Source organism: Elephas maximus, chromosome 17, assembly GCF_024166365.1.
Source record: "Elephas maximus indicus isolate mEleMax1 chromosome 17, mEleMax1 primary haplotype, whole genome shotgun sequence".
Lineage (NCBI taxonomy): Eukaryota > Metazoa > Chordata > Mammalia > Proboscidea > Elephantidae > Elephas > Elephas maximus.
The window spans coordinates 62,384,499-62,401,532 of NC_064835.1; the positions used below are offsets into that span (position 1 = coordinate 62,384,499).

General features: G+C 37.3%; 1 protein-coding gene across 4 annotated transcripts in view; it reads right to left on the minus strand.

Annotated features, from left to right (window-relative positions):
• The window catches only part of ALMS1 (ALMS1 centrosome and basal body associated protein), a 187,270-nt gene that overhangs the window by 150,051 nt on the left and 20,185 nt on the right, over nt 1–17,034 (minus strand). For 3 of the 4 annotated variants that reach the window (XM_049856194.1, XM_049856193.1, XM_049856196.1), the window contains exons 2-3: nt 11,106–11,228; nt 259–454 (exon numbers count right to left, since the gene is read on the minus strand). In XM_049856194.1, coding sequence (XP_049712151.1) covers nt 259–454; nt 11,106–11,228 — 319 coding nt within the window. Of the gene's footprint in view, nt 1–258; nt 455–11,105; nt 11,229–17,034 lie in introns of those variants that run through there. The other variant, XM_049856195.1, reaches the window with a different exon arrangement.

Below are 17,034 nucleotides of genomic sequence, written 5' to 3' on the forward strand. Positions count from 1 at the left end.
ATGAAGCACATTCACTAGAGAGGAAACTGTCACCTTTCTGCCTTCTGTGAACAACAGGATGTGACAAAATGACAAGCACCTGCACTTCAACATAACTAGACGAGCTGGCCAATGTAGAAAACCAGAAATAAGTTATTACCTTTGAGTACAGCTCTACAGAGCTCCTAAACTCAACAAAGGACTTAGAGGAGTTGCAGTCTTCTGAAAGTGTTTTACAAATGAGGTATTTACTACTACTTAAAAATAAAGAGGCATTACCTAGCAATGGAGAACATAAGAAATCTCTGTTGTGTTCCTTCACTTGATTTTCTGACTGGGTCAACATGCCTTCCTCCAGAGAGGGGAAGTCTGTTACTTCAGCCCCTTCCTTTCTCACATTAAACCTGGTCTGGGATGTATCCAAGGTTTGGGAAAAGTCCACTTCTTGAGGAAGACAATGCCAAGATTCCGTTTTCTAAAACAATAATTTTGAAGAGAAACATGCTAGGTCATTAACTGAGTAACCACACATATTAATATTTAGATTAAAATGTCCACTCAAGTAGCATATAGCTTCCTATTTAATCACATTCTCACCTAAATTCAGAAAAAATAAACGTGTACTTTCTGTGTTTCTCAAAATATGTAATTCTCGCTATCAGCCCTTTGATCCATGGCTCCCTCTCAGCTTAGGCCTCACAGTTCATCCTCACTACTGATAACAGACTGAGCCATTTGTCCTCCTGCTCATCCTCTGACCACAGATTACTTTCTCTAACACCTCAACTGCAGTAATTCTTTAATCTCATGAAGAAAACCAATTCTATGTTTACACTTTTCATCATTGTTTTCTTATGTGTGTTTCCTTCTTTAGCCCTCTGAACATTTATAGTCACTGTTATAATCACTGCATTACAAAAATTCTTAATTTTCTTACCTTTATCTCCACTATTCCATTTGCCTGTCAAATCCCTAGCTCTGATTCAATATTTTCCTTGCCTGAATTCAAGCAGCAGCATATTGGTGGAAAAAGCACACATCCAACTGACTAGTTTTCCTTTAAACTGATGACATTAAAACTCAAAGGCACTCAGCATTTTCCTCCTGAGTTGATGCTCTGAAATTACTACATACCTTCTCTCCTCAAAACTACCAAACTGTACCTCCCCATATTCAACTTATGACCTTATCTACTTCAAAAGTGTATAGCAAAAGACAGCAACTCCATTATCTTCCTGCCACCAAATCTACAATCCCATTACCTACCCAGATTTCCATCTTGTGATCTCCGCTTATCAAAGTCCTTCCCGTCCCACTCCATTTTTTTCAACAATTACCTTGGTATATGTAACCCTCCCTCTTTCCTTTGTCCATTTCTCCTTCTCGACTGCACCATTCCCTTCCTCATATAAACATACTCTTACAATCTCTCATCATAAAATAAATAACCTATGTTCAACATTCCTTTTCTTTCTACATATATATTTTTTAAACTCTATTGTGGCAAAATATATGTAACAAAAAAATTCGCTGTTTAAACCATTTTTAAGTGTACAATTCATTGACATTAATTACATTCATAATGTTGTGCAATCATTACCACTATTTCCAAAACTTTTTCGTCACCCCAAACAAAATTTTTGCCAACCAACAGAACTTCAGTATCCATTAAGCAATAACTCCCCATTCCTCCTCTCTCCCTCCCGTATCCCTGGTAACCACTAATTGTCTTTTGTCTCTGCATTTGCCTACTTTAAATATTTCATATAAATGGGATCATATAATATTTGTCCTTTTGTGACTGATTTATTTCTTTCAGCATAATGTTTTCAAGGTTCATCCATGTCGTAGCATGTATCAGAACATCGTTTATCCTTATGGCTAAATAATAACTCCATTATATGAATATACCACATTTACCTATTCATCAGTTGGGTTGTTGTACCTTTTGGTTATTGTGACTAGTGCTGCAATGAACACTGGTGTACACATATCTGTTTCCTTTCCAGCTTTCAATCTCTGGGGAATATACTTAGGAGCGGAAATGCTGGGTCATATAGTAATTCTATGTATAACTTTTTGAAGAACTGCCAAACTGCTTTCCACAATGGCTGTACCATTTTTTACATTCCCACCAGCAATGGCTGGGTTCCAATTTCTCTACATCTTTGCTAACACTTATTTTGTGTTTTTTTTTTTTTTAAATAACCGTCCTACTGCGTGTTAAGTGGCATCTCATTGTGGTTTAAATTTGCATTTCCCTAATGATTAACAATGCTGAGCATCTTTTCATGTGCTTATTTGCCATTTCTAGACTTTCTCTGGTGAAATGACTAATCAAGTCCTTTGCCCATTTTTAAATTGTGTTGTTTGCCTTTTTGTTTTTGAGTTGTATGAGTTTTTATATATTCGGGATACTAAACCCTTATCAGACACATGGTTTCCAAATATTTTCTTCCATTCTGTAGGTTATCCTTTTACTGCAAATTAAGTTTTGTTGCAATATTTCTATCACACAAAGATTCCTGGTATTATACCTTTCTAATCAGTATAAAAAAAAATTCACATCTCTCAGTATTTTCTACAGATATTAACAGGGATGATGAATAAGCAGTTGATAAGTAAATTCTCACCTATTCATGGTGGTTATGCTTTATAAAGAAATCCTGGTGGCATAGTGGTTAAGAGCTACGGCTGCTAACTAACAGGTCAGCGGTTTGAATCTATCAGGCACTCCTCAGAAACTCTATGGGGCAGTTCTACTTTGTCCTGTAGGGTCACTATGAGTCAGAATTGACTCAAGGGCAACAGGTTTGATTTTTTTTTTCTTTAATGCACCATAAAGTTGCTGCCAACACTGAATTAGAGGATACTGAACCATCGCTTATAAGGGAAATATAGTTAGGTTCTTGTAAGCCTCTGGTCACAACATTTTTGTCAACCAAGCAGTACATAATCTTGTTTTATATGTGTTCCTGTTTAAAGACACCTTATTTAACATATATTGTTGATTCATGAACACTGAACTCACAGCAAACAGCACCGTAACTCGTGCCTGAACGAAACTTATCAACACACATATTTTCTCCAGAAAGCACATCACAGCCTTAGGAACACTAGAGAGCACTTCCGCACTATGCTTAGGGGTTATTTTAAACAGCAGAGTTATCAATAAAAAGCTCAAAAATGTAAAACACATGGCACTAAATAGGCCAAAAAAGGACACTTGTTTACATTTATGAGAGCTGAAACCAGAAGGCAGAGCACCACCTTTTTTGACCTCAGCTGGGAAAGCGCATATTGGGCAACTCAAATTTTTTGCCACTCTGCACGTATCTGCAAATGACCATAAAAGCAAAATGCAAGTATAGATTTTCAAGTTAAGTGGTATCTCATTGTGCGCAAATTCACAAATACAGAATTCATGAATAATGAGGATTGACTGTACAAACAAATTTTGAAGGAGAACTAAAAATTGGAAATGTAAATTTGGAAATCATCAGTACGTATATAGATACATTTAAAACCCTGGATCTGGATGAGAACCAAATACATTCCAACATTTTGAGCAGATGTCAACAACTCTGGAAGGGCCAGGAAGGTAACAGAAAAGGGTTAAGCTGGCCTAGAATTTCAGAGTAATGGGACCTGTGTCCAGCTATATATGCTGTATGCTCACTTTAAAGTTTATTCCTTTTCAAAATTTTTAAACCTGTGCCCCCCCAATTTTTTTTCTGAAAGCCACATTTGGGTCATGTTTATGTCTGCAGCTTGCAATCTTTGACTTAGCAGAGGGAGATAAGGCAGCAAAAAATACTATGAGAATAACCAGAGGGGTAGAAACAAAACCAGGAGAAGTCAAGAAAGGAAATGATTTTAAGAAGTATGCAGTGACTAATAGTATCAATGCTATTTATTGCACCTAAGATGAGAACAAAAGTCTTCACTGTACTCAGCTAGACAAATGTTGTTGGTAACCATGGTAACAGCACTGTTGGGGCCAGAACACAAAACCGATCAAGTGAAAAATTGGGTATATCCTTGTCAGTGCATTATGTCAGCCACTCCTCATTTATCAACACAGTTAGGTTCCGAAGACCAGGTCATTATTTGAAAATTGGGTTATGCAAAAATGGAGGATGACCACATCAGATCACAAAATAGAATAAGACTATACCATTACATAACTGCCAAACCACTGAGAATCATGGCGCAGCCAAGCTGACACACAACCTTAAATATCACACAGCCAGCGTTACTTTCGTCTCTTGCCTCGGCATTCGTTACTGCCAGACTTACGTTGTGAATATGCAAGATAGCAGGATAGAAGATTTTCTACTACTGTCATAAATGCGAAAAGTTGGCTAGCAAGAGAGTTGCTAAGTGAGGAGTAGGTTATAAGATATATATAAAAAAGGAAAAAATAAAATGCAGTAGACATGACTGTCTATTAGAAAATCCTAAAGAATCTACAAAATAGCTACTAGAACTGGTAAATGAGATTAGCAAGGTATGAGATACAAAGTCAATATAAAAAGGTCAATTATATTTCTATACACTTGAAATGAACAATAGGAAATAGAAAATTTTTTAAATACCAACAAGTCTAACAAAACATTTGTAAGATTGGTACAATGAAAACAAAAAATTGATTAAGAAATTAAAGACCTAAATAAATTAAGAGAAATGTTGTGTTTGTGGATTACTCACTACTGTTCAGATGTCAATTTTCTTAAAATTGATTTATAGACTCAATGCAATCTTAATCAAAATCCAGCAGGCACTTTTGTTTAAACAGAAATTGACAAGCTAATTCCAAAATTTACAAGAAAATTCAAAGAACCTAGAATAAACTGTGATGGTTAATTTTATGTGTCACTTTGGCTAGACTATGGTTCTAGTGGTTTGACTAAACACTAGACTAGTTGCTGTTCCAGATGTAATGTAATGTAACCACCTTCCATAGTGTAATCGCACATAACGTATAATCAATTAGTTGAAAAATGAGTTTCCTTAGGGTGTGTTCTGCCTCCATACATAAAATATTTTGGCAGAACTCACTCTCCTTCTCTCCACTCTATACTCTTTCCATTGCCTGATCTACAGGTCTCAGCACGCAAGCCTCCAAGTTTCCAGCCTGCCACCTGACCTACAGATTTTGAACTTGCCAGCACCCACAATTGTGTGAGCCAATCCCTTGAAATCAATCAGTCTCTTTCATTCTCTCCTCCTCTTCGTCTCTCACATTGTTTCTGTTTCTTTAAAAACTCAAAGATATGAAACAATTTCTAAAGAGAAAATAAAATTGGAGGACTCACACTACCTGATTTCAAGCCAGTACAGTAACTAAAAAGTGTGATATTTGCATGAGAATAGACATATAAATCAAAGGACTAGAGTTCAGAAATAGATCCATATAAATGGTCAATCTATTTTTTTGTATAATTTTTATTGTGCTTTAAGTGAAAGTTTACAAATCAAGTCAGTCTCTCACACAAAAACCCATATACACCCTGCTACACATTCCCAATTACTCTCCCCCTAATAAGACAGCCCACTCTTTCCCTCCACTCTCTCTTTTTGTGTCCATTTCGCCAGCTTCTAACCCCCTCCACCCTCTCATCTCCCCTCCAGGCAGGAGATGCCAACACAGTCTCAAAGTGTCCACCTGATTCAAGAAGCTCACTCCTCACCAGCATCCCTCTCCAACCCATTGTCCAGTCCAATCCATGTCTGATGGTCAATCTATTTTGACAAAGATGCCAAGGAAACTATTGGAGAAAAGCTGATCTTTTCAGCAAATGGTGCTGGCATAACAATTAGATATCCGTATGTAAGAAAATGAAACTAGACCCATACTTCACACCATATACAAAAACCAACTAAAATTGGATCACAGACATAAATGTGAAACCTAAAACTATAAAGCTTCTAAAACAATGGTTCTCAAGTGGAGGGTATTTTGCTCCCACCATGGGCCATTTGGCAATGTTTGGAGACATTTTTGATGTTCAAAATTTGGGTGAATGCTACTAGTATCTAGTGAGCAGAAACCAGGGATGCTACTAAACATCTTACAATACAAAAGACAGCCCTCCACAACAAAGAATTAGCTGGCCCAAATATTTCAAATACCAAGGTTGAGAAAACATCATAGAAAATATTCTAGAAGAAAATACAGGAAAAAATCTTTGTGACCTGGGATTTGGCCAATATTTATCAGATACAACACAAAAAGCACAAACCATAAAAGAAAAAAAAAAATCAATAAATCAGATTCCATCAAAATTAAAATGTCTGCTCTTCAAAAGACACTGTTAGGAGAATACAAAGACAAATCACAGACTAGGACAAATTATTTCCACAACATGTATCTGATAAAGGACTTGCATCTACAGTATATAAAAAACTCTCAAAACTTAACATGTGAAAACAAACCACCCAAAAAATTATGGAAGAGATTAAAAGAGATACTTCTTTAAAGAAGGGACATAGATAGGAAATAAGCACAAAAAAAAAGATGATAGCATAATTAGTCATTAGAGAAATGCATATTAAAACCATACTGAGACACTATGACACACATTTTAGGATAGCTAAAATTTTAAAAAAAGAAAACTGAGAATACCAAATATTGACAAGGATAAAGAGTAACTAGAACTCTCATACATTGCTGGTACCCAAAACCCACCACCATGTAGTCGATTCTGAACTTACAGCCACCCTAAGAACACAGTAGAACTGCCCCATAGTTTCCAAGACTAAATCTTCACAGAAGCAGACTGCCACATCTTCCTCCCGTGGAGTGGCTGGTGGGTTTGAACCGCTGACCTTTTGGTTAGCAGCCAACAGCTTTAACCACTGAGCCACGAGGGCTCCTTCATTGTTGGTAGGAATGCAAATTGGTACAGCCACTTTGGAAAACGGTTTGGCACTTTCTTACAAAGTTAAACATACAATTACTGTATCAGTCAGCAATTCCACACCTAGGTATTTATCCAAAAAAAATTAAACCATTATATCTACTCAAAAAAATTTGTACATGAATGTTTAAAGCAGTCTTGTTCAAAAGAGTCAAAATCTGTAAACAATCCAAATGTTCTTCAACTAGTTAATGGATAAATAAACTATGAATCACCCATACAATGGAATACTACCCAGAAAGAAAATGTATAAAGGAACCAATTATTTGATGCATGCAACAACTGAGATGAATCTCAAAGCATAAGCTAAGTGAAAGAAACCAGACTCAAAAGTCTATACACCGTATAATTCAGAAAAGGCAAAACTACAGCAACACAAATCAGATTGCCAAGGACCAGAGGTGGGGGAGGTAACTGATCACAAAGAGACACAAGGAAACTTTTTGGGGGTGATGGCAATGTTCTATATTTCGAATATGTGGTGATTACGTGATGGCATATATTCATTAAAATTATATGTATACCAAGGCATAAACAGAATACAAAACATTACCAAAAATGACCAAGAGAAACCAGATAACCGCGAGCTCCTAAAAATGAAACGCCTATGCTCATCCAAAGACTTCACCAAAAGAGTAAGAAGACCACCTGCAGACTGGGAAAAAATTTTCTGCTATGACATCTCCGACCAGCGCCTGATCTCTAAAATCTACATGATTCTGTTAAAACTCAGCCACAAAAAGACAAACAACCCAATTAAAAATTGGGCAAAGGATATGAACATGCACTTCACTAAAGAAGATATTCAGGCGGCTAACAGATACATGAGGAAATGCTCTGGATCATTAGCCATTAGAGAAATGCAAATTAAAACTACGATGAGGTTCCATCTCACTCCAACAAGGCTGGCATTAATCCAAAAAACACAAAATAATAAATGTTGGAGAGGCTGTGGAGAGATTGGAACTCTTATACACTGCTGGTGGGAATGTAAAATAGTACAACCACTCTGGAAATCGATCTGGGGTTTCCTTAAAAACTTAGAAATAGAACTACCACACAACCCAGAAATCCCACTCCTCGGAGTATATCCTAGAGAAATAAGAGCCTTTACACGAACAGATATATGCACACCCATGTTTATTGCAGCACTGTTTACAATAGCAAAAAGCTGGAAGCAACCAAGGTGTCCATCAACAGATGAATGGATAAATAAATTACGGTATATTCACACAATGGAATACTACTCATCGATAAAGAACAGTGATGAATCTGTGAAACATTTCATAGCACGAAGGAACCTGGAAGGCATTATGCTGAGTGAAATTAGTCAGATGCAAAAGGACAAATATTGTATAACCCACCCAGTGCCATCGAGTCGATTCCGACTCAGAGGGACCCTATAGGACAGAGTAGAACTGCCCCATAGAGTTTCCAAGGAGCACCTGGCGGACTTGAGCTGCCAACCCTTTGGTTAGCAGCCGTAGCACTTAACCATTACGCCACCAGGGTTTCCAAATATTGTAAATACCTATGTGTAATTTATATGTAAATATTTATTGTAAATATTGTATAAGACCACTATTATAAGATCTTGAGAAACAGTTTAAACTGAGAAGAACACATTCTTTTGTGGTTACCAGAGCGGGGAGGGAAGGAGACTGGGTGAGGGTTATTTACTGATTAGATACTAGATAAGAACTACTTCAGGTGAAGGAAGGACAATATTCAATACAGGGAAGGTCAGCTCAACTGGACTGGACCAAAAGCAAAGAAGTTTCCTGGATAAACTGAATGCTTGAAGGTCAGCGGAGCAAGGGCGGGGGTTTGGGGACTATGGCTTAAGGGGACTTCTAAATCAATTGGCAAAATAATTCTATTATGAAAACGTTCTGCATCCCACTTTGAAATGAGGTGTCTGGGGTCTTAAATGCTAACAAGCGGCCATCTAAGATGCATCAATTGGTCTCAACCCACCTGGATCAAAGGAGAATGAAGAACACCAAGGTCACAAGATAATTATGAGCCCAAGAGACAGAAAGGGCCACATGAACTAGAGACTTACATCATCCTGAGACCAGAAGAACTAGATGGTGCCCTGCGACAACCGATGACTGCCCTGACAGGGAGCACAACAGAGAACCCCTGAGGGAGCAGGAGAACAGTGGGATGAAGATGCCAAATTCTCATAAAAAGACCAGACTTAATGGTCTGACTAAGACTAGAAGAATCCCGGCGGTCATGGTCCCCAAACCTTCTGCTGGCCCAGGATAGGAACCATTCCCGAAGCCAACTCATCAGACATGGAATGGACTGGACAATGGGTTGGAGAGAGATGCTGATTAGGAGTGAGCTACTTGTATCAGGTGGACACTTGAGACTGGGTTGGCATCTCCTGTCTGGAGGGGAGATGGGAGGGTACAGAGGGTTAGAAACTGGCAAAATGGTCATGACAGGAGAGACTGGAAGGAGGGAGCAGGCTGACTCATTAGGGGGAGAGTAAATGGGAGTGTGTAGTAAGGTGTATGTAAGTTTATATGTGAGAGACTGACTTGATTTGTAAACTTTCACTTAAAGCACAATAAAAATCATTTAAAAAATTATATGTATACCTAAAAAGACTGAATTTTACTGTATTTGAAATTATATCTCAAAAAATATGACTTCTCAAAAATGAGGGTAGGCTATCAGGAAATGGAAACAAAGATTGAAGGGACTCCTGAAAATTTCACTGTTAACAGGGAGCAGAGTAACCGGGCAGTAGCTGGAGGGGAAGAGAAAATGAGATATTTGTACTCAAATTACTAATGATGACAAGGCCTAGGCTATGCCCATGAGATAGGTAACTGAGAGGGAGATGGAAGCAGGGGTGGAGGAAAAGATCTCTGGAGTTTGGATCAAAGATCCAAGAACTTCAGATGTTACATATAAGGTAAGCTGAACTAAAAGAAAATAATAGAAGATGGTGTGTCAAGCACTACGTTTTCAATGAATACAGAAAGGTAACTTAGGTGATAACAAAAAGTATGTCTAAAGAGCAGAATAATCAGAAGCAGAAAGGAGAGAAAAGACTTAGGAAAATGGCATAACGCTCCAGCTATTTGAAGGAACCCAGACATAAAGGCAGAAATAAAGAACTACAGGATCCATCTATGGTTTGTATTTTATTAAAAAAAAAATTTTTTTTTTTAATAAAATACAAACCATAGACAGGTATAAACGGAACACATCAGTTTTGAGACTGTGTTCTACCACACACATGCCCTAAGAAAACACTGAACTATTTAGACCCCAGAGTACTGTGCTTTTTCAGGTCAAGGATCCCTTTCCCTCAGTGAAAGCAAGTCTCCCTTTCTCCATATCCTACATCTAATGAGTCATCACTGCAATTTAGGGAAAACTAAAGATGCTAGAAGAAACCTGATAACTGAGTTATTGATCAACCTTAAAGATTTAACCTGTATAAGTAAGCCTGCGTTTTGTTTTTTTTTTTTGCCTCTAACAAAAATACATGATTTTTTTTTCCCCCAATCTGCACAAGATTCTTCAATTTTTTCTAAGCTCATGATGACTATATTCTATGCCAGTGGTTCTCAAGGTATGGTCTGAGGATTCCCCAGGGGTCTTCTCTAACGCCCTTTCAGGGGATCTGTGCGGTCCTACCTTTTCTAACTATATATTTATGTGAGGCCATATCTATTTTCTTCATTTACTTCAACCAAAACAATACATCCCAAAAGGCTGAATGCACAGGCAGCTATGAGAATCCAACTTCTTCTATTATGGCAGACATTAAAGAGATGTTCAAAGTCAAATCAATGCCACTCTTCCCAACTAATTTTTTTCCCATAGAAAAAGTAGTCATTTCTCATTTTTGAAATATATCATTTATATTAAGATACAATAGATGTTATTTTTAAATTAATTTAAGATTAATTTTTTAAATTTTGTTTTAATTTCTAGTATGATAAATATTGATAGATATAACCCACATAAACAAAAGCTCTTTAGAATAATTTTGAAGGCTAAAAATGGGTCCTGAGAAGGGGCTAAAAAATGAACTGATGGTCTATATAATTAGGGTGCCAAAGATTTGTTGGAAAAATGAAATATTAACGTAATTCGCCTCTTTCCATTCCTCACAATCAAAATTTCTTGTGCTGCTTATCAAAGGAGGATAGTCTGCATTCACAGAAGACATACCTGATCATCTCCAGGCCCCCACTGAGTTGTTTCCAGTGAGACCACATTAGTACTGGAAATCTTTGTTCCATTATTGCCTTGATTTAGTGATTGCTGCCATACACGACAGGTCATTGGAACAACCTAAAGTCAAAAGCAGATTTAACACAATCACTATGATTATACAATAATAAAAATAACCTAATAGATCATTCTTCTCAGCTTATAATGCACTTTCATATATATATATACATATATATATATATATATATGTATATATATATATATAAAACATTACCACTTCACAACCACTGTCCAAGTTATTATTGTCACTTAAAGACAAGGAAACAGAGATATAAGGTTACAGTTAGGACTCAACATCCTTGCCAATAAACCACAGCAGTTCTTTAAACTCATATACCTAAAGGTAAAAGAAACAAGCAAGTTGCCTATTTTTAAGTGTTACGCTTCAGACAGCTAAGAGATTAACCCTAATGATGGGGACCAAAATCAACTCATAGCATGAGCAGTGGGAACCAAAGTTAGGCTTCTTTTGTGAAATCAGGGGTTTAAGCAGGGCTCTCTCACCAGTGAAAAGAGATAATAAAGTCTGAGATCATAGCCCAAGGAGGAAGCCATGCAATTGGAAAAGAGCAGAGGACTTACGTCAACCCATCCACTGCTTCAGAGACTGGTTCTTGACTTTTACCAATATTCCTGCAGAATAAGAACCCAAGATTTCCAACACAAGACCTTCTTCTAAAGGCAAAGCCACAAGGGGGCAAGGCAGAGATAACCACAAAAACACAAGGTAGAGAAGAGCGCACACAAAGAGAAAACAAAACAAAACTCCCTCTAAAAATGAGAGTACAAACTACACTTTGAAAGGATTTAAAATAAGAATATTGTAGCTCTTCAAAGAGATAAAGATACAGCATCCGTAAAAAAGAAGTTATGAAAGTAAAATAGGCAGCAATGTGTTAAAAATACATGAATGTTAACAAAAAAAAATAACCTGGACGTAAATCAAAAAAAGATTGAAATAAATACTAAATAAAACAAAACTGGAAAGAAAATAAGTGAATTGAAAGTTACTAATGAAGTTTGGAGTCCCTGGGTGGTACAAACGGCTAACACAATGTACTACTAACCAAAAGGTTAAAGGTTCAAATTCACCCAGAACCGACTCCGTGGCAAGTCGTTATCCACATGTAGCACAAAGAAGGTTAAAGAGATAAAAATTGTGAAAAAGACCTTAAAGGGCCACAGGGGTACTCTGAAGGGCTGCAACATATGCCATTTAGAAGTTTTAGGGTAAAGCATAGCAAAAGTGATAAAGAGGCAATATCTGAAAACTACTAAAAAACCTCAGCCAAAAGAAATGTGAGCCAAGGTGAATCCAGACCAGCTGTGCCAACTTGTTTCTGGGGCCAGGCAGACTAAAGCTAATCTGCTACAGATCACCAAAGGGATGGCGGAGACCTGGTAAAATCAACTCTTTCACATACATAATTAAGTCTGAAAGGAACCGAGACAAATCCTCCAGGCCAAATAAAAAATAGATAAAAACTAGAGTAATAATTGAGCTATAAACACGGGGATGCTAGTTTGGCATCTGCTACTCTGACAAGACAAGAGGCTCACTTGTACAAGATTTATCCTCGTACACAAAGCTAGGCCCTTGCAGGACTAATTCCTCACTGAAGGACTTGGACTACAAAGCGGAGGCAAGGAAAATTGTCTTGACATAGGATGTGTGTAGGTAGAATAAGAAAAAAAAAGGGGGGGTTACCCTGAGACTTTGTAACCACTAAGCCAGATCTTGTATGGGTTCTAATTTGTATGAACCAGCCCTCATGTAGATTTTGGGCTAAAATTTACACTGCTGTCTATGAAATCAACAGGAAAATCAAAAGTGACTGCAGGTCAATGATACTCCAAGGTTATCTTACAGAAGCAAAGCAGGCAAGGAGAAAAAAGCATAGAAAAGAAATATAAATAGAAGGTGCAAAATAAAAGAAATATATCTGTAATTATGGTAAGTGTAAATGTACTAACACAATATTTAAGAGACAAATTGTCAAATAAAAAAACTATACGCTATTTATAAGCTGCATGCTATTTATAATGGACACACCTAAGTTATAAAGAAACAGAAAGGTTCAAAGTAAAAGTATACAAATTAATATACCAAGCAAATATTATACTATTCCAATGATGGTTTCATATGTAAGAATACTAATTGAGTCTTTTTTACCTGCTCTTCACTCAAATATACCTATTTTAATTTTATAATCCCTGCCTATTAAAAAATGGATGCTATTCTTTCATTTACCACTTTTGTACTGTATTAATGTGATACCACGATTTCTCAGTCTTGGCGCTGCTGATATTTAGGACCAGATAACACTTTGTTGTGAGAGGCTGTCCTGTGCATTGTAGGATGTTTAGCAGTATCCCTGGCCTAGGTATCTTCCCTTCCTACCCCAATGGTTGGGGATGGATGGATGAGTGGGTGCGTGGGTGAGTAGGTGTATAGTAGACAGTTAGCTGTGGTCACGTCAGCTCCAACTCACGGCAACCTATGTACAACAGAACACTGCATCATCCTCATGATCGCAGGCATGTTCTAGTCTATCATTACAGCTATCGTGCCAACCCATCTCACCACAGGACTCTGCTGCCCTGTTGGTTCTCTACTTCGCCAAACATGATGTGCTCTTCTAGTGATTAACCCTTCCTGATGACGTATCCAAAGCAAATGAGTCAGACAACGTTCTGTTGTGATTCACAAGGTTTACATTTTCAGAAGCAGGTCACCAGGACTTTCTTCCAAGTCTGTGTTAGTCTGGAAGCTCCACTGAAACCTGTATGCCATGGGTGACCCTGCTGGTATTTGAAATACCAGTGATACAGCTTCCAGCATCATAGCAACATGCAAGCCACTACAGTACGACAAACTGACAGACAAGTGGTGGTCCCCATTAAACAAAACAAACAACAAACCCGCTGCCATCGAGTCGATTTCAACTCACAGCAACCCTATATGACAGACTAGAATTGCCCCATAGGGTTTCTAAGGAGCGGCTGGACCATCTGAACTCCCACACTTTTGGTTAGCAGCCGGGAACGCTTAACCACTGCACCATTAAAAACCAAAAACACCAAACCCACTGCCATCGAGTCAATTCCAAATCATAGCAACCCTACAGGACAGAGTAGAGGTGCCCCATAGAGTTTCCAAGGAGCGCCTGGCAGATTCGAACTGCCAACCTCTTGGTGAGCAGCTGTAGCACTTAACCAGTATGCCACCAGGGTTTCCACTGCACCATTAGTGACAATAAATAATGTCTCCAAACATTGCCACATGTCCCCTGAGGGCCAAAATGGTCCCTGACTGAGAACTACTGTGTTATACAAATCAACACTGAGAGGGAAAAATGCTGTTAGGTATAAAAAGGATCATTACATAATGGTAAAAGTATCAATTCACCTGCAAGATATAACAATTATAAATTTGTAAACATCTCCAGTGCAATGGATCATTCTCCAGGTCAGCACATATCTAAGGACACAAAGCAAGTCTCAATAAATTTAATAAGCCTGAAATCATACAATGAATCTTCTCCAACCACAGTACACTGAAACTAGAAATCAGTAACATAAGGAAAACTGCAAAATCCACAAACATGTGGAAATTAAACAATACACTAATGAACAACCAATGGATCAAGGAAGAATCAAGAGAGAAGTCAGAAAATACGTAGAGTCAAATGAAAAATAAAGCCCAACACACTAAAACATATGGGATGCAGAAGGGGCAGCCTTCAAAGAGAAATGTATAGCGGTAATCACCTACATTAAAAACACAGAAATATCAAACCCAAACCAACCCAAACCAAACCCACTGCAGTCAAGTAGACTCTGATTCACAGTGACCCTATAGGACAAAGTAGAGCTGCGCCATAGGGTTTCCAAGGAGCGCCTGATGGATCTGACGGCCAACCTTTTTGTTAGCTCTTAAACACTACGCCAATAGGGTTTCCAGAAATATCAAAAGCAAGGATAAAATTACATTACATGGCATATGAAATACAAAGACATAATTAGGGATAACAACAAAAGGGGGAGAGAAATGGTAGAGACATAGAATTTCATGTCTGTTACTGAAGTTAAGCTAATACCAACTTATCGTAGAATGTTATAAATATAAGCTGTTATATGTAATATTCATGATAACTACTAAGAAAATATCCTAAAAAAACATATACAAAAGGAAAAGAGACGAGAACCAAACTGGCTTACTACTATAAACCAACAAAACACAAAAGCAAGCAGTAGTAAAGGACAAGACAAAGAAGGCTTAAAACATACAAAAACCAAATAATAAAATGACAGAAGTCACTTCTTATTGGTAATTACAGTCAATTTAAATAGACTAAATGCCCCAATTAAAAGGCTGAAAGTAGCAGAATGGATTAAAAAAAAAAAAAAAAAGCATGATCCAAACATACGCTATTTACAAGAGACACACGTAGACCCAAGGACACACGGTAGACCCAAGGACACACAGTAGACCCAAGGACACATATAAGCTGAAAGTGAAAGCATGGAAAAAAACATTCCATGCAAATAATAACCAAAAGAGAGCTGGAGTGGCAATCTTAACATCAGACAAAGTAGACTTTAAGACAGAATCTGTTAGAAGAGAAAGATGGACATTACATAGTGATAAAAGGGTAAATTAGTCAAGAAGATTCATGAAGCACAAATATATATGCACCCAATATTGGGTCGCCTAAATATATAAAACAAGTGCTGATAAAATTGACAATAGAAATAGCACTACGGTAATAGTCGGAGGCTTCAACACACCACTTGAAGTATTGGACAGAACATCTAGAAAGATTAACAAGGAAACAGAAGACCTGAATGACACTATCAACCAAACAGACTTAACAGACATATATAGAACACTCCACCCAAAAACAGCACAGTATACATTCTACTCCAGTGCACATGGATCATTCTCTAGGATAGACTACATGCTAGGTCACAAAGATGTCTTGATAAATATAAAAAGACTGAAATCATAGACAGTATTTTCTCTGACCAAAATGGAGTAAAGCTAGAAATCAGTAACAGGAAAAAAAGAAAAAAAAAAAAAAAATGGCAACTATATAGACATGTGGAAATTAAACAACACACTATTAAACTACAAGGGGCCAAGGAAGAAATCAAAAGGGAAATCACAAATATCTTAGAGTCAAATAAAATGAAAGCACAACATACCAAAACTTACAGGATGCAGTGAAGGCAGTACTCAGAGGGAAATTTAGAGCCATAAATGCCACGTGAAAAAAAATCTCCAATCAACAGCCTAAGTCAACAACTCCAGGAACTAGAAAGGAATGAGCAAACTAAGCCTAAACCTACCCAGGAAAGGAAATAACAAAGATGAGAGCAGAAAAATAAATTCAAAAACAGAAAAACAAGACAGTATCAGTAAAACCAGAAGTTGGTTCTTTGAAAAGATCAATAAAATTGACAAACCTGTCCCTAGACTAACAAAGAAAAAAAGAGAAAAGATGCAAATAATCAAAATAAGAAATGAAAGAGGGGACATCACAACTGACCCGACAGAAACAAAGAGAATTATACAAAATATTTTAAACAACTGTATGGCAACAAACTGCATAACCTAGATTAAATGGACAAATTCTCAGACGCATACAACCTACCCGAACTAACTCAAGAAGAAATAGAAAGTATCAACAGACCCATAACAAGTGAAGAAATTGAATCAGTGATCAAAAACCTCCCAACAAAAAAAAGACCTAAACCAGACGGCTTCACTGGGGAATTCTACCAAACATTTACAGAAGAATTGATACCAAGAGTGCTTTATTAAGTCTTCCAAAAGATAGAGAAGGACTACTCCCTAATTTAT